The sequence below is a fragment of the Pogona vitticeps genome, chromosome 2, assembly GCF_051106095.1.
Source record: "Pogona vitticeps strain Pit_001003342236 chromosome 2, PviZW2.1, whole genome shotgun sequence".
NCBI lineage: Eukaryota > Metazoa > Chordata > Lepidosauria > Squamata > Agamidae > Pogona > Pogona vitticeps.
Window position 1 is genome coordinate 286,571,310 of NC_135784.1, and position 19,034 is coordinate 286,590,343.

General features: G+C 40.2%; 1 protein-coding gene across 3 annotated transcripts in view; it reads left to right on the forward strand.

Annotated features, from left to right (window-relative positions):
* DHX29 (DExH-box helicase 29) overlaps window positions 1–13,128 on the forward strand; it is a 38,460-nt gene extending 25,332 nt beyond the window's left edge. For all 3 annotated transcript variants that reach the window (XM_072992758.2, XM_072992760.2, XM_072992759.2), the window contains 13 exons: window positions 7–151; window positions 662–782; window positions 2,810–2,894; window positions 3,024–3,112; window positions 3,863–3,991; window positions 4,864–4,939; window positions 5,387–5,611; window positions 6,205–6,341; window positions 6,859–6,952; window positions 8,072–8,359; window positions 9,012–9,143; window positions 11,816–11,912; window positions 12,872–13,128. In XM_072992758.2, the coding sequence (XP_072848859.2) occupies window positions 7–151; window positions 662–782; window positions 2,810–2,894; window positions 3,024–3,112; window positions 3,863–3,991; window positions 4,864–4,939; window positions 5,387–5,611; window positions 6,205–6,341; window positions 6,859–6,952; window positions 8,072–8,359; window positions 9,012–9,143; window positions 11,816–11,912; window positions 12,872–12,927 (1,674 nt within the window). In that variant the 3' untranslated portion in view covers window positions 12,928–13,128. The remainder of the gene's footprint in view (window positions 1–6; window positions 152–661; window positions 783–2,809; window positions 2,895–3,023; window positions 3,113–3,862; window positions 3,992–4,863; window positions 4,940–5,386; window positions 5,612–6,204; window positions 6,342–6,858; window positions 6,953–8,071; window positions 8,360–9,011; window positions 9,144–11,815; window positions 11,913–12,871) is intronic.
* Window positions 13,129–19,034: the final 5,906 nt, after the last annotated feature.

The following is a 19,034-nucleotide window of genomic DNA, read 5'->3' on the forward strand; positions in this document are numbered from 1 at the left end:
TTATAGGAAAATATACCAGTTGAAGCTGCATCAAGTATTGATTTAGGTCCCTATTATCAAAAATATAGTAGTCGAACTCGCCAAGCTATCTTCTATATGAATCCTTACAAGGTCAACTTTGATCTCATCTTGGAGCTCCTTGCATTTTTAGGTATGTTTTGTAGAACTCTGTATTTGAAAGACACTTTGGCCTGTGACTTTCCAGTTCCTTTTTTAAGAGGAAAAAGAGATGGCTGCAGTTTAAATACACTTGTCATGTAGTAAGCCTTGTTGTATGAATGACCTATGTCTAAGCAAATACACATACAGTGGTGCTTCAAGCATTATTTCGCTGTTTTGTTTGTTGCTCATATTCTTTCATGATTGAATGGTGGGGAATATTTTTAAATGTTTTAAGGCCAAAATCCTGTTAAAGAATAACTGCACATACCAGGGTAAATCATTCAGTGCTTATTTTCTTCCAGCTGTCCCTCCTGTCAATAATTACCCACCTAATCTCGTAATCAGTTGTGCAAAGGAGAGCCAGCCCGGAGGGGGGGCATTTATGATATTGCCCTTTCATGGTGGCAGGATTCTGACCCAAGTCTCTAACCAGAGTTCCCCCCCACACTCTTGTACTGTTGTCTTTTTAACTCCTTCCTAATTTTTCATTTCATTGCAGACAGAGCTCCCCAGTTCCGAAATGTAGAAGGAGCTGTCTTAATTTTTCTACCAGGACTTGCTCATATTCAACAGTTGTATGACCTCATTGCAACTGACAGACGGTTTGATCTACGACAGAGGTAAATTAAGAATGCACCTTGTTGCATCCATTTCTGCAACTATTTGTAAAAGCAGCTGCATAGAAGTGAATTGTCAAATTCCAAAGTGTTTGTTTTCTTAATTAATGGATGTTCTTCATAGGCTTATACATGAGATAAGACCAACCTATATATGTTAACTATATGCAATTCATGATTCTGAATATTTAGAACGTGAAGTTTACTTCATAGTTTGGGCTCCAGCATAGAACAAGCCAAGCCACAGGTAGATGTCTTATATCTCCAGCTGGCCATATATTTTGCCTGCATAAAATCCCCAGTCACTTCCAAGTGATGTTTACATTTCACCAAAAGCTTCTACAGTAGTAGCAGGTCTGGTAAAGATGCCTGCTTCAGGGAAAAGACTGGGTGAATAGACAACACTGGATATTACAGGCCAGTGGTCTGACTCTGTATAAGGTGATTATATTGTTTAGATTTAGGAAAGGGTTGCGGGTGCATTAAGGAATGTAATGCAAAACATATGGCATGCCATATAGATGCAAGATTCAGATTTAGGAAAGGGGGTTGCAAGTGTGTTAAGGAATGTAATGCAAAGCATATGGCATGCAATATAGATGCAAGATTTTCTTGAAGCCACAAATTTATTAATTAAGATCCAAGAAACAAGTCTTGGATCTTAAGATATGAGCTTTAATAGGAAATGTGACCTGCATGGACAATTTGGTGTTTTTAAAATGAATATTAAAATTGCATCCGAAAGTGCAAACAGATTTAAATAAAATAAAATAAAATAGTTAAGAGAGGCTGGTAAATATTTGAAACTATTCTGGCACATAACTGTAAATGCTTTTTACAACTGAGGTTTTGTATGTCTAGAACAGTTTGAAACAATTCATCAAGGAATATCATGTGAGCTACCTTGAGTCCCTTAATGGAAGAATGGTGGCATAGAAATTGAAATGAAATAAAGACTTGTGAAATGCATATGTTTATTTTCTAGTATATAATACTAGTGTAAGCAAGGAACCTTTTTCTTGGATGGACACCTTGTGATGTGGGGGGTTGGGTGTGTCAGGAGGCTAGACTCCATTATGGGCCTGGACTCTTAGCAGGGTCACGCAAGGTGAGGCACCTAAGGTGCTTCCACCCTCCTCATGAGTAACAGCCCTATCAGCAGAAGAGAATGGATAGTTCCAGTGGTGATGGGGGCAGAGAAATTTCTGGAAGGCAGTAACTTGGCAACAGCGGTTGCTGAACATGATGCTGGTAGAGGATCTTTCACAGACAGTGGCAGCAACATTGAAACTAACTTGTACTGCGCAGAAGAAAGCAATGGCAAACTGCTGCTGAATCTTTTTTACCTTGAAAATCGTAATGTCCAAAATGAAACAAATTATGCTGGAAGATGAGACTCCCAGATCAGAAAGCACTCCATCAGCTACTAGGGAAAAGCAAAGCACAAGTATGAGCAGCACTGGCATTAATGATGCAACTAGATTAAATGTGAAAGAACATCAGGAAGAAAATTTATTCATTTGAAATATAGTGCCGGAGGAGAGCATATATCCTGGACTGCGAGAAAGACAAACAAATGGGTTCCAGATCAAATTCAAGCCTGAACTATCTCTGGAGGCAAAATGACAAAACTGAGGCTGTCATATTTTGGGCACATCGTAAGAAGGCAATATTCACTGAAAAGACAATAATGCTGGGAAAAATTGAAGGCAGCAGGAAAAGGGGTAGTCCAAATGTGAGATGGCTTGACTTCATCAAGGAAACCACAGCCTTGCATTTGCAAGAGCTGAGTAGGGCTGTTGCGGACTAGACATTTTGGACAGCACTCGTCCATAGGGTCACTGTAAGTCGGATGTGACTTGACAGCATGTAACAAGAAGCAAAGAACCTCGGGACCTAGGGATAAAATAGGGTCTGAAGACATAAATTAATTTATGCCATTGTTAATTTGTATGTATATGCATTTAATCTCAGAAATAAATACAAAGCCAGGCATTTGATTTTCTACACTGTATTTTTGTGTCTTCCAGACATCGGTTAATAGCACTTCATTCCATTCTGTCTACTCAAGATCAAGCATCTGCATTTACTCTGCCCCCTTGTGGTGTCAGAAAGGTATGTTCTTATATGTCTGTACAGCTAACTGATGTTTTATTTTGCACCAAAAGTTAGTATTTTTTCTTGCCTGTCTTGCAATTAGCAAAATATTTGTATTCACATTTTTTCCTTTTATTTCCTTCACAGATAGTTTTGGCCACCAACATTGCGGAGACAGGTATCACTATACCTGATGTTGTTTTTGTAATTGACCCTGGGAGAACAAAAGAAAACAGGTAACACCCACTTACTGTGTGTTTCGTGTGTGTGTGTGTGTGTGTGTGTGTGTGTGTGTGTTCAGATCTGTACTGATTTTATGTAAGGAAAGGCTCAAGATACATTCTTAACCTGTTTCTGTACTTTTTTATAAGATAGGGGGGATTGTTGTTTCTCGTTTGTGTGTGAATTCATGAATTAACAATCAGTGGTGGAATGACATAACCCCCTGCCTGCTTTATTATTCCCAAGAGTACAAGGTTCTGGACTACTTTGGTTTAGGAAGTTCAGGAACTGTGTTGCCCTAAGTCCAAATGGTTGGTCCATCCAGCCCAATATTGTCGACTAGCTATGGCTATCCAGGGTTTCGGGCAGTATTGTTTCCTAACCCTATCTAACCTGGTATTAGTTGGTGGTTTCCTATCCAAATGCTATTCAGGTTTGGTGTTGCTTAGTTTTCAAGATCATTGAAAATCAATGTGTTCAGAGTGGCGTTGTGGTTTTCTTTCTTGTAATGTCATGGGTTAGCTTACATTCAGGAAAAGTCATGCATCTTGACATACCACTTTGCATGTAGGTCCTTTTTTTGCCTCTGTAGCTGCAGCTGTTTGGATATGATTCAAGAATTCTTCCAGATGGAAGATGAAATAGATCTTGCAGAGCAGACTGCCACTGTTGCTTACACAGAAAGAGCTCTTAGATGTGACATTATTTTACAGAATATCAGTAGACTTAATTCTCAAGATTTCTGTTCAATACCATTTTTCCAGATACCATGAAAGCAGTCAGATGAGCTCTTTAGAGGAGACTTTTGTGAGCAAGGCTAGTGCACTACAACGTCAAGGGAGAGCTGGGCGTGTCAGGGATGGATTCTGCTTTCGAATGTACACAAGAGAGAGGTAAGTTTGTTTGGACCATTAAAATCTAAAAGTTAAGTAAGTATGTTGAGTGCAGACCAGATAATTCACAAGGCAGTGCTAGGATTGTAAACACTTGGACTGATACTTTACCTAGCAGTTAAGTGACTGCATGTAATACAATGCAAAAATATTTGGTTCCACAGTACAGTACAGTGGTACCTCGCTAGACGACGACCTCATAAAACGATGAATCCGCATGATGATGAGGTTTTGCAATTGCTATAGCGATTTGCAAAACAGTCATTCCAATGGGGGATTTTCACTGGACAATTATTTGGTCCGTGCCTCATGGCCCGTTTGTTCGCGAGTCGATGATTTTTACAGCTGATCGGCGGCTCCACAAAATGGCTTCCCTGTGTTTTTGGGACCCATGCTTTGCAGGACAGCCATTTTAACAGCTGATCAGCGCTCACAAAATGGCTTCCCTATGGGTGATCTTCGCAGGACGACGAGGTATTTTCCCCATTGGAATGCATTAAACAGTTTTCAATGCATTCCAATGGGGAAACAGATTTCGCATGACGATGATTTCACTAAACAGCGCTTTCAATGGGACAGATTATCGTCGTCATGTGGGGCACCACTGTATTTTAATGCAAAACCCTTATAGCCTTAGTAGGAAATTAACGGTAAGTATTGGCATGCCTTTGGGGAATCAGCAGAACAGAACAACTGTATCTTAGTTCTAAACATGTTATTGTCTACTACCTTTTCCAAAGCACAGTCCACAAAATGGATGTTGGTTCCCATTGATGATTCTGTATGATGTATGATTCTGTGCTTATGCACACAAGCACAGAAGTAACTTAGCAATATGAACCAGCACTTGTCCTGTCATTTGATTTTTGCAGATTTCAAAGTTTCCTGGAGTATTCTGTTCCAGAAATATTGCGGGTGCCCTTGGAAGAACTGTGCCTTCATATTATGGTATGATTTTTCTGCTTTTGCCATTAATTATTTTGATGTTATGACAATAGCATGAGAGAGTGGTCTAATCTGCACAACAGCATTTTAGCAAAGAGTGCAAAAACAAATATTCATGATCTATGGAAAAAACAGGAACAAAGGTGTAGTGTTTTATTTTGTAAGAATGAAAACCTAACTGATTTATCTCTTTAATATAGAAACATTCTGCAAAAAGGGTCATTCCCTTAGAAAAGGTACACACTGTTGGAAGATCTAGACTAGTCTGTCCTGATCCAGTACACTCTAGATGTACAACTCCTTTTCTCCATTATTTCAAGGGATATGAAAAGGTTGCTAGGAAAGGCTGTTCAAGAAAGACTCTACAAATGTAATGTAGAATCTGTGATTGGTAGTTACCTAACCAAGGTTACATGCATTTTATCTTTTTCTTCTCTGTTTCATCTACAGAAATGTAATCTTGGCTCTCCTGAAGATTTCCTCTCCAAGGCCTTAGATCCTCCTCAGCCCCAAGTAGTTGGTAACGCCATGAATCTTCTGCGGAAGATTGGCGCTTGTGAACTAAGTGAGCCCAGGCTGACTCCTTTAGGCCAACATCTTGCTTCACTGCCAGTCAACGTTAAGATTGGCAAAATGCTTATATTTGGTGCTATTTTTGGCTGTCTGGATCCAGTGGTGAGTTAATGGCTACCATTACGTTGTTCATCAATATGCTCACAAAGTAAATAATAGAGTGGAGAACTTTTTAATGAGCAGAAGGGCAAGTTAGACATTTAACAACAGCCGTTTTAGTGGTTGCAGTGAAAAATGATGTGCTACCGCAGTGGCACCAATGCTTTTGAAATTTGCTTCTGTTACTGTTCCCTCCCAAAACATGTAAAGTTACTGACCTTGTTTGAAATATGTTCATTAAGAGCTGGGTTTAGATTTTAAAAAATCGTTGTCTTTGTCATGCTTCTCATGAATTTTCAAAGGTGTCCAGCTAACCACTTTTGAAGAAAAAACTTCAGGCTAAATAGATCTTGGCCTGAACCAGAAAACTAGTTTTTTATATATATAATCTCTGTTTTCAAATCATCTCATCCTTATGACTCTATTTTAATTTTTCTGCCCATGAAATTTGGCATAAAACATTTTGTGTAATGATTTTTTTTGCTTTCCTCATTGTTTAAAAAGATGGCTCAAAGCACAGCATCTTGATCTTGGCAGAAATGAAAAAAGCAGCTGTTATTGCATTTTAATACATAATATATTGTTGTGGCTTATAGGCTACCCTTGCTGCCGTAATGACGGAAAAATCTCCCTTTACTACCCCAATTGGAAGAAAAGATGAAGCCGACCTTGCAAAATCTTCTCTGGCGCTGGCAAACTCAGACCATCTGACAATTTATAAGGCATATCTAGGGTAACTGAAATATCCTTTCTCAGAACATATGGATGGTGTGTTCCCACCAAACATTTTATTGTCATTTGTTATAATGCCACCTTCCTTGGTCTGTCTTCCTATTGCTGCCATGGTGCTAAACAATGCATGAGGCCCTTGCAGTTGCCATAGTGCATGCAGCACAGTGTTCTCCTAATTGTGCAATACATCAGTGAGCCTCCATCCTTATCCTACTGGTATTAATATGAGATGAAAGGAGACATTGGTAGCTATTCGATGCTTCATTTGCCCAACAAGAGGTGCAGCACTGTAACACCTGTCTATCTTTGATTCATAGTTCTGCTTTTTATTTGAGAAAAAGAGCCAATAATAATAATAATAATAATAATAATAATAATAATAATAATAATAATAATAATAATAATAATAATAATAATAATAATAATAATAATATAGCCTGCCATCAAGTCACTATTTATTGTATTCCTTAACAGTTATCAAGTTCTTGTTTTTCTAATAAACAGGGTTTTTCTCCTAGGTGGAAGAAAGCCTGTCATGAAGGAGGGTATCGTGCTGAAATGACTTACTGCAGACAAAATTTCCTCAACAGAACTTCATTAATAACATTAGAGGTACCAGCAACAATTTTTTTGAAAGGAAAGAAACAATTCAGAGTATCTGCTTTGGACATGGAAAACCAAAACTAAACAAAGAAAAAAACACAGCTTTTTTCACTTCTCTTGCTGATGGGAAGAACCAAGTGGGAACAACTAAGCACTTGTTCATAGTAAAACAGATTTTTTTGAAGATCTAGTTCATCATGATGTTGAAACATGACCTTAATAATTGATATCCAATCCATTGTGATGGACAATTTCTAGAGCTTGGGAGCCATACATACTTTGCCTGTCCCTTGCAACCCCCCAAAACCTTTTCTTACTTTTTAAAAAACTGTAAAAGCCCTCTCATAGTATCTAGTAGCCTCAGGGAACAATTTCACAGTTTTTTTTTTTTTTTTGGCTGCTCCTGAGATGTTCTAATCCATGTTACTTTTTGGGGTGGGGGGGAAGGGAACCCATATCTACTAAAACAGCTTTAACTTTGGTGAAATTGCCCCCACTTCCCCTGGAGACTGCAGGGTAGCTCTGAGCTCCAAACAAAACAGAAAGTTTGAGTGCTGTCCTCTGAAGATGCCGGCCACAGAGACTGGCGAAACGTTAGGAAGAACAACCTTCAGAACACAGCCAAAGAGCCCGAAAAACCCACAACAACCAAAACAGAAAGTAAAGATTTAAAACAATTTTTTTTAAATTGTTTTCAAAATGAGGAATGGGAATGGTATGAAGCTAGAGGTTTCATTTCCCCCAGCTCTGCATTATATTTATAGTGCATATATTGTGTGTATGTATATAGTGTATATATTCTGTATACTTTAAACCAGGAGATTAAAAGTTGAATGCAATTTAGAGTTAAAAATGACCACGAACTATGGTGGTGAGATTAAAATCAAATGCCATGGTTTCTGATGAGCTCTTTATTAGAACATGAAATAAGATGTGCTCAATGCATCACCTTTATACAAATGTGTGAGTGGGTTAGTATCTTGATGTCAAGTGTAGTTTTCTGGATAAACTAAAAAAGTTGCAGATGCATCTGTTTCTAATGAAGAAATAGAATTAGTGGGTTTTCTTTAAATTTAGTGTTGAATAGTGAATGAGTTATTAAAATATGACTACTTAAATCTATTTTAGGATGTAAAAAAAGAGCTAATCAGGGTGGTGCGGGCAGCAGGCTTTGCAGCACCCTTGCGTCATCATGAAGGAACACACTCCCTTTCACAACAAGAAATGGTCCTCCTTAAAGCTGTGCTGACTGCAGGATTGTATGACAATGTGGGGAAGATAATGTACACCAAGTCTGTGGATATAACAGAAAAGTTGGCCTGTGTAGCAGAGACTGCTCAAGGTAAAGCCCAGGTGCACCCTTCTTCTGTGAACAGGGATCTGCAGACCCATGGGTGGTTGCTATATCAAGAAAAGGTAAGATCTGCTGCACCTTACCAAATGAAGGGAATGTTATACAAATCTTAAGTTGAATTTCTTCTTCTGTGGTGTACTGGTTTTCATGTAAGGCTTGCATAACTTAGTGTTGCTAATTGTAACTAATTGACGGGGTGCTGGGGCACATTTGTGCTTATTAGCCTAGTTGTACAACCAAGATGGGTGCTGGCATCTTGTCGATTAGCTGCAATTAGCCAGATCACGATACACAGCCTTAACCCAAACACTAGTAAGATTCTGGCCATTAATACAGTGCCAATGAAGACAGGTTACCAGCTTGGTTGAAATGAGCATCTCCTGTGGCATCTTAATATTTTTAGCATAGTGTAATCTAATACTTCTGTTTCCAATGTCACTGTTATTAAAGGGGACAAACCAGTAATTTTTGTAAAATTACTTTAATTACTTAATTAGTACAGAGAAAATACTTTACAAGAATGTGTTCTGTATATGGAAGCTACTTCATATAGCTTGTACAATTCAATATGCAATCTTTTGCTCAAGGACTCTTATTTCAGAATAATAAAAAGTGGTTCTTAAGGGCAAATGTGCAGTAGTTATTGGGAACAAAAATATATATCTGTTTAAAAACGGTATTGGATAATGCAATTTTTTTCATACTTTTATACAGGTTAGATATGCCAAGGTGTACTTGAAAGAAACTACTTTAATTTCCCCCTTTCCAATTTTACTATTTGGTGGTGATATAGAGGTTTTACATCGTGAACGCCTTTTGTCTGTTGATGGCTGGATCCATTTTCAGGTATATGTATATTCCAGTAGCTCCTTACAGCTACGGAATTATTGTGTTGGCAAGCATTTGTTACACATCACATCCTTTATGTTTGATACAGTGTCAGAGTTCTTTAGTGGACATGCTTAATCATTATAGAAATGTAATTATTAATTATGCCTACTAAATAATAGTAATAATAGTTGTTGTTGTCATATGCACCATCAATTCTGACTTATGGTGACCCTTTCCAGGATTTGCTAGGGTAGAGAGTACTCAGAAGTGGTTTACCATTTCCTTCTTCCCTGGAAATGTGCAGCGTGCCCAAGGCCATATAGGTTGGCTTTTCTGGGATGCACAATGGGGAACTGAACTCCCAACCTTTGGCTCTGCAGTCAGATAGATACCTAACTCACTGAGATATCCAGCCAGCTACTTACTAAATATGCATGATTATTAATAGTACTTACGAATATAGAATACTGTTGCAATATTCTTTTAATTAAACTGCACAAGAGATGACATGCAAATAAAATCCCCACTTTAATGGGCTGATTCAATTATTTTCTTTGTGTTAAAAGCACCACAATACAATTAATAAATGGCTGAAATCCAGTAGTAAGTTGCAACTAATGTAGGCCTACTGAATTAATAGGGATTTGATGAGTTAGTTCTCTGTAGATTCCATTGCTTAATGGGCCTACTGTAATTATACGGGTTTACTACAGGATTACTACTACAGATAATTTTGCCCAATGATGGGAAACATTAACATAATACATGTTAAGGGGGACAGAGTACACTGCCATAAGTATGAAGTTGCCTGTTCTTCTCTGCATTTGCAGAGGACTGATTTAGATGTAATGGTTCCAATCCGACATACAGTGGTGCCTCGCATAACGATCGCTCCGTTTAGCGATGAAATCGCTTTGCGATGGACTTTTTGCCATCGCAAGAGTGATCGCTTTGCGATGGCCCCTATGGGGAAAATTCGCTTTGCGATGATCACAGGTGAGCGCTCCCCTACGATCATCGCAAAGGCCCCGCCGGTCAGCTGTTCCAAAAAACGGGCTTTGCGCTGCTCGCGGGGAAGCGCTTCCCCGGGAGCAGCCCAAAGGCTCGCTTTTTGGAACTGCTGACCAGCGGGCCTTTGGGCTGCACGCGGTGAAGCGCTTCTCTGGGTGCAGCCCAGAGGCCCGCCGGTAAGCTGTTCGAAAAGGCAAGCCTCTGGGCTGCTCGCGGCAAAGCGCTTCTCCGGGAGCAGCCCAGAGGCCTGCTGGTCAGCTGTTGGAAAAGGCAGGCCTCTGGGCTGCTCCCGGAGAAGCGCTTCGTCGCAAGCTGCCCAGAGGCCCGCCGGTCAGCTGTTCGAAATGGCGAGCCTTTGGGCTGCTCCCAGAGAAGCGCTTCACCGCGAGCAGCCCAAAGGCTCGCCTTTTCGAACAGCTGACCGGCGGGCCTTTGGGGGGGAGCGGGGGCGATTGGCGTCTCGGGAGGAGGGAGGGAAGGAGGGGTGAAGGGCCTGGCCCCGATCCCCGCCCGCACTCCTGGGGCGGGTGCTGAGCCAGAGCGCTACAAAGGGGGAGGCGCCCGCCCAGGACCGGGATCAGGGCGGCAGCGGCTGGACGGTGTGGGGGCGGTGTGTCAGAGACCTCCTCCTCGCCCCGTCTGCGCCCCACCAAGGAGACCGGGTGTCCGGGGTTGGCTGGCTGGCTGGCGGTCAGTGGCGCACCCCTTCCCGGCTGCCTGCCTCCGAACCCTCGCTGGTTGGAGACAGCTGCACTCCCTCCCCCTCGCTCTCGCCCGGCCATGGAGACCGGGCGTCCAGGGCTGGCTAGCTGGCTGGCTGGCTGGCAGTCAGTGGCCCACCCCTTCCCGGCTGCCTGCCTCCGAGCCCTCGCTGGCTGGAGACAGCCGCGCTCCCTCCCCCTCGCTCTCACCCGGCCATGGAGACCGGGCGTTCGGAGCTGGCTGGCTGGCTGGCAGTGCTTTGCCATGATCGGTTCCCTGCTTGGGGAACCGATCATCGCAAAGCAATGCTTTTTTTAACAGCTGATCGGCGGTTTTAAAATGGCCGCCCGCTGTTTTCTGGGATGGATTCCTCGTTTAACAGGCAGCCAAAAAGGCCACGCTATGGAGGATCTTCGCTGAATGGTGAGTTTTTCCCCCATAGGAATGCATTAAATGGGGTTTAATGCGTTCCTATGGGGTTTTTTGCCCCGCATAGCGAGGAATCCGGATAGCGACGTTTTTTTTAGAACGGATTAACGTCGCTATGCGGGGCACCACTGTACAGTGGTTTTTAGGAGTAAAAATGAGTGACCAGTTAAAAGTTCATTCTATATTCATCCATCCAACTTGAGATAAGTCTTCCTTATTTGCTCAATTACAGGTTTTCATAATATCTGAATTGCTAAAGTAAGTGTCATTTACGTGCTTTTACAAATTGCTTTATAGTATAGGAAATAATGACTTAACAACCAATAAATCTACCCTTAAACTGGTAGTGCAAGAGGAGGACAAAGAGAACTTGAGTTTGTTCCCAGTATGATAAGTGTGTTTTCTATGGAGTGGCAGGACCACATTTTAATTGGACCAGTGGCTCACAGAATTTTAATCATTTGTTGTTCTCAAAAAAACTGATGTGTTCATAACAAATAGACCTGATGAGAGAAATTTACAACTTAATATTCTTGTTTCCACAGGCCCCTGTAAAAATTGCAGTCATTTTCAAGCAACTGAGAGCACTCATTGAATCTGTTTTAAAAGAGAAACTCGAAAACCCTAAAATGTCACTTGAAGGTAAATTTTGTTTCTAGGATTGCCTTGAAATTTCAAACCATGTAAAATATGTGGAATAGCTAAAAGCTGGCCTCCTTGTCAAACAGTCCTTCTGTTGTTGGTGAAAATAATAGCACTCGCCTGAGAAATACAGATGGTCACATTTTCACAGTTTTGTTCAGCCTACATTACATTGATGGATTTAACTGATCGTTTACTTTGACATCTCTTTTAATATAGCAAATAGTTTGCTATCCATTCTTCATAATATCTAGCTTTTTATTTAATCTCGTCACAAAGGTTTCTCCATTTGTTCTGATAAAATGAATATACACTTGCAGAGGACTTTATACTTAAATTAGGTCAATCTGTTGATACAAATACTGGCAAAAATCCTCTTGCATAGCTACACAAAAGGTGTGATTTCTGGAAGCAAATTGTCCCAAGTTTAGAGGCAACCATAGACATTATTAATTGCATGCAGAGTCATACAACTCAATATCCAATTTGACAGTGTTTATGGTGATTTCTTAACCTGGGGTAATTCACCTCCAAACTAACATCATTTTTGCTGTGCCATTGTAACTAGATTTCGGCCACTGTATACTTATATTCCCAATAAATGCATATAGTTAAAGCCACCATAGTCCTGCAGGTGGGAAAGGTGCTTCTCTCCTAGAGAGAATTCTGATCCTGTGGAGGAGTCTTGCTAGTTGTGGGAGAGGTAACATTTCATGAATTCTGTGTCCCTTTCTGGTCCATTATGCGTTCAGCTGAAAATCTCCTATAGGGACTTGAGATGCTTTTTGGAACAAATGAAAGGGACTGAAAAGGCAACTAAAGAGGAAGAGGGAAATTGGCCCACAAACACACTCCTTCTTTTCCCATCCTTCTGCTGCAGAGAGCATAATGACTAGGACTACATTTAAAATAAACTGTTCTGACAGTTATTTGGCTTACCATTTTCCTCTGTTTTTCAGATGATAAGATTTTGAACATCATTAAAGAATTGATAAAGACTGAAAACACTGTCTGAAATAAAAGAATGATTTCAAGTATGAAGCCACACCAACTTAAAGAAGAAAAGTATAGTTAAATAAAGTACAGGCTTGTTCTTTAAAATGCCAGCTATCATGTGGAAGCTGCTTGATCTTGGTGTGTAACTTCCCTTTCCATATCATTTTGTGAAGAATAGGAATGCATTGTAAAATTGATAATAAAATTTGGGTTCCTCTTGTTCAAATGTTTTTAATGACTGCAATCGACAAATACAAAGAGGACAAGTTTCTGCTTGCCTTCTTTGTATAACAACTTCATACATTCCAGAGCAGAATTTGGATATTTGAAATAGGTTTTATTTCCTAGAAGATGCAACTGAGAAACAGGGTGGGTTGGTTTACTTGCCAAAATGTGCTGGTGACACAATTTTTCATGTTTATCTATAGATGGCAACGTTAACAATAATTTTTGAAGAACTTTTTGTTCTTTGGTCATTACCCATATAAAGTGCTTCAGAGAAGTAAAGAAATAGATGTACAGTTCCATTCACTTGGACAGTCTTTCTCTTTTGAATTTAAATTATGTGACGGAGTTGAATATGTGCCAAACCAAAAAAAGCAAATTGTTAAAAAAAATTTAAAAGAATCAAACAGTATTACACATGAGAAAATTAAAACTGTTGTCTTCTTTGGAAAAAGAGATGAAGGGGAACGAAAAGATACAAAATTATGTAAGCTTAAATCTCATGGGAATTTTTGCTCGCTCTGACTCCTTTTTGTTTAAGTTGTATGTCTGTATTCTTGTACTGCATAGTTGGGGAGCCTGGGGAGTTCCAGATGTTGTTAGATAACAGCTCCTGTCAGTCCTAGCATAGCATAGCCAATAATGAGGGATGGAGGCAGCTGTATGTAGTTCAGCAACATCTGGTGGTCCCTGTGTTGCCCCTCACTGGTCTACTGTACAAAACAGGGCCCCTCCCCCTTTTGAATATATAGCTGTATGAACTGTGTTCAGTTATATATCAGCTTTGAAAACTCATCCAGCCAAATAAATGTCTTGCATGTAAAGGCTTTTTAAAAATTATTGCCCTACTATTGTCAATATTATTAGGAGAGAAAACATCTAAATTAAAATAACTTACCATCATCACCAATACTGAACTATAGGAATATTCCAGATGAGTATTCTCCATAAAGCTCCATTTTCTTACACGGTTGTGATGTGTTACGTAGAAGTGATTGGGGCCTTGTGGACCAGCACAACTAGATCCAAAGGTCATATTTCTGTGTTAATTGTATTTTCTGGAGCCAAGTTCCCACTGGAACTCTTATTCAAAGATGAAAAACTGAACATGCAAAGCAAATACATGTTTAGAATTAAGTGTAAGTCCTTCATGCAGTTTTCCATGTCAGACTGAGAATTTTCTTTTGACTATAACTGCTGATAAACCTGACAGTTCAATTTATGACCTTTAATTACAGTAAAATACTTCTATGGCAAACACTGTAACATAAGCTTATGGAAAACAGTTGCATGATAGCAAATTTCACATGCTTTCCCTTTACCAGCTGAAGCTTTTGTCTGTTGCACTTTGATGAGATTTCATGCTCCTAGCCACATTTAAAATTCAGTTGCCCTTGCAATAACCAATAATGATAGCAAGATTTGAATTCAGTCATCACAGTTCAGATATTTTGATTTATATGATTCAATGATTGCCCACCAGTTATAGTATCTTTGTGAAGTGATTGGCAGTGGGGCTTATAGGTTCTAAATAAATTTGGACATTGGCATATAATTAGTCTTAATTTGAGAGTAGACCCGTTGGATCAATTGCTTGATGGTAGTTCAACACTTATGTAAAAGCCCACTGAATCAATTGCTGAAATCCTGCTTGGAGAGCTACATTGCAAAAAGCTGATAATGTCCATAGGGGCTTTTTTTAAAAGTAAATAATTTCCATACCTCCCCTTGGAAGTCCCTAGACTCCCATGAAATCATTTTGTTATGGGTAAGCCATTGGAAGACACAGAGGAAATCATTAATTTCTGAAAATTGCAACTGGCAATAAAATCATCCCAGCAATGGCAGGTTTTGGAAATTAAAGGCTCTTCCCTATGTCCCGCTGCCTCAACAGCTTCCCCGTGTTGAAAGGGATCCGCAGGAGCTTCAGCATGTTCAAGGGAAATCTGATTTTTTTTTATTTCTAAAATGTCATCACAGCTGATGACATCATAAGCAGCCTTATGTGGTATAAGTTCTAGAACTGGCTGCTACTACTCAGTTGTTCCCACCTGACAGGCCCTTTTTCACTAATATGTTTACCAAGACATTTAAAGTGAAGAGTCAAAATGTGAAGTGGCCTAGTAAATGGATCTAACTTCAGTGTCACAACTAAACTTTGCATTCATGCTTGAAATTACATGTACTGTATAGCACCTTTTACATTCATGACTGAAGAAAGTTAGGATACAAAATGTACTTATTGAAATATAAAATGGAAGTCAGAGAATAAACACATTGCATAGGCAATGTATGTGGGCGGCATATAAAATAAATAAATAAATAAATAAACCTAAAATACTTTGCTGCCTAATGGATAAGGAAAGGTGGCATCACAACCCCGCATACAGTAGCCATGATAAGTGGAACTTGAAGGCACTATGTAGTTTAAGGTGCACAAGGCAGGCTGCATGTCATACAGAATTCAGTCCTCTAACCCAGGAAGCATCTGGTTTCCAGAATCAGCTGCCTAAAACAAGCATCTCGCCCTGTCTAATGGTATAGAGTACAATGGTGCCTTGCTTAACGATTGCCTCGTACAACGAAAAATTAACTTAACGATGGCTTTTTCGGAGCAATCTTGCGCTTCACTTAACGATTTTCCCTATGGGCGATTTTCGCTTAACGATTTCGGGACCATGCTTCGCTTAACGATGACAGTTTTAGGTCCCCTTGTTTCGCTTAACGTTTTTTTCTACAGCCCCGTTTTTGCTATTTTTAAAATATTCTAAAATGTTTTAAAAATGTTTAAAATGCTTGGAATCGTTAGTGCACCTAATAAAACCTTCTCTAACTTAACGAAGTCTGTTCTGAGTCTTTTTGAATTTTTTGTGAATTTTTTTCCCCCATTGAAATAGGCTTCAATGCATTTCAATGGGTTTCGCTTAACGTTTTTTCCTATGGGGATTTTCACTTAAGGATGGTAATCCGTTCCAATTGGAATGGATTATCCGGTTTTCAATGCATCTCTATGGGAAATGGTGTTTCGCTTAACAATGTTTTTACATAGCGATTTTTTTTTAACCAATTAAAATCGTTAAGTGAGGCACCACTGTATACTGTAAAAGTATTCTGACCGTCTTCTTCACTAATCCAGCAGAGGGAGCAAACTGAATGAGCAAAATTAATATCCTGAGAGCTTGAGAGGAGGAACTGTTCATATACTAAATAAACCCCTTTTTTAATCCTTTCAGAAGGATTAAGAACCTGTATGGTTCAAAGGAGCATTTATTTCTTTGTAGGATGGGTAATTTTTCACAAGCATAGTGAAAAATTAAATACTTATCTATTCTACTTCTCTTTCTCCCACCCACCCCAATTTAACAGATAGCTACTAGTACCATTTTTCAGAGGATCTTAGCAGTTTTGCCAATAAAATAATGTGATAGAAACAGTAGCTAGCCAAATTCACCTATTTACCTCTGTATTAAAAAAAATACTCAAGCTCAGTACTGAGGGGGTGGGGGCATTGTTATAGCTATATTGGCTGGCCTGACATGATTAGAGTTCTACAGCAGGGTGTAATATTTTTGTGTACCAAGTAAATGGTGTGCACCTTAAAACATGGGTTTCTTGTAAAATTCAAACTGTTTCAATGTAATGATAACCTGGGTTTTGTAACAGAGTGTTGCACAGGATTCAAGAGATCTGGGTTTAAATGTCCACCTGGGCATGGAAACCCTCCAGTGGTGGGTGGGATGGCAATGGCAAATTACTCCTTAAGAAACTTGCATATTTGAAAACCCTGTCAAGGTCACTGTAAGTCAGAAGTGAGTAATATTACACCATAATCCACGCTATTATAATGTATTAACCACATGATGCTGTATAAATATATAAAACTATTGTGCCATTTTTTGGTTATACTCTAGAACGTCCACAGTGCACCTGGAGCAGCTGAGGCCCTACAGGTGATGGACTACAGCTCCCATCAGCCCTCATCACCATAAACCCAGTGGTGAGGGATTATAGGAATTGCAGTCCAACAACACCTAGAACATCACAGTCAGTTGCCCGTCTGTGATCTCAAAGTAACAAAAGAAATAGAACCTGAGATGCAAAGTAACAAAAGAAATAGAACCTGAGATATCTGGAAAGAGACATGATTCTTAATTGGCTGAGAGCGAGTGAGTGAGAGAGAGAAAAAGCACTGTGCTTCTCTTAACTCGAATGCCAGTCTTTTGTATGAGGAAGGGCAAGGTAAACAGGAACAGAATCTATAATAAGACTGTGCAGTTAGGCTGTGTATAGGCCCCTTTAGGTTCGGATTCTGCATCACCAAATATGATCTAATATTGACCGAGAATCCCTGCTGATCGAGACCCAGATTCACAGTATATTTGGTTTCTGACTATCCAGAATATCCTAATTTGCTTGAATGGAGAAACATGTGGCTATAATCTCTGGGCAGTTTTATACAGTGTCACAAAACATAATGAAGTAAACCTCAAAGGGAGGATTCATTGTGCCAAACAGCAGATATGCAGTTTTCCAGATTCGGGGGCCACCCATCATCAAAGTGTACTTATCTTCTGCCGCTGCCTCTTTTAAGATGCTGCTGTTTGCTTTTCAGTAAATTAATAGGCACCATTTCTATTAGAGGTTATATAGAGGGGGAAGATAGGAAGGAATGAACCAAAGTTCTGGAACATATTACATATCATACTTAGCTTCTTTGCTTGCCCCAGGAATAATTTGCTACTGCCCTAAATCACAAACAAAACCTGGATTACTGCTTTGGGACTGATCGCCTATAATGAGGGGGCATGTTTTAGAGCTCCATACAGTATTTGCTCTGGGCACAATACTGTAGCTATTTGCTAGAGCGATGGTAGCTGCAAAAGAACAGAAAGCAGGAGGTAGAAAACACTGTATCAAGCTGCTGCATTGACTCAGTTTAACCACTCACAGAAGAATGTGTGCACACAAACACACAACTCTTAATAGTAATCTATAAGGGGGGGAGCCATTGGAATCTGCAGCATCCACACAATTCTTACTGAGCAGTTAATCCAAATGTGGAGAACTGTGGCATGCAAGGGAATGTAAACCCCAATGGATCTCAGTGTCTCTAAATCACTGCTGGTAAAGATGGCACTTTCCTTCTCAATTTTGGTTAGTTGGTGCCAGCCTTATATGGCCTTCCTTTCCCTTTCCTTTTCTTAGGATCTGTGAAGGAAAGAAGACAGTGTGCCATCCTCCATGGAGCAGATGACGAGGAGAGCCATGGTTGTGTGGAGGGCATATTGGTAGAAATAGAACAGGGGAAAGAGGAAGGGAAAGAGTCACTTGAGGTTTGCTTAGCTGATGAGAAAGGGGAGGAGCTGGATTTGATTGTGTGGGAGGAGGGTATAAAAGGGGAAGAAAGAGCGTGGCGTTTTACAATTCTAATGGGCGAACAACCTCCCAGGAGAGACCAGGCAGCACAGACAGAGTGGAGCGCTGGACAAGAAGGATTTGCCACGCTTATGAAGGAGTTTCCAAACCTCCAGCTGGGAGGAGGCCTGCTGCCTGACCCAAAGGACGTGAGCGCGAAGCGAGAGGATTTAGAGCCACTAGAATGGACTGTGGTAGTGTACCCTCGCAACCAGCGTGGGGATAGGAGGGTAATCCGTCCCAGTCCCTCTTTACTCTAGCCACAACGTGAGGGGGACTGGGTGAGACACCCATGTTGTGGGACAGTATGTGCTGTGAGGAGCACCCCACTGAGGCCCTTGACTGATCGGGAGCAGTTTGGACCGGCCGCTCAGTAAGGAGTGATATAAAAACGCCGGATGTTAGAGTGAGAAATTACCGCCTTTTGCCTGAGTTGAGTTTAATGGACCCTTTTGAACCTGTTGAATTGAGTTTGTTTAGTAATAA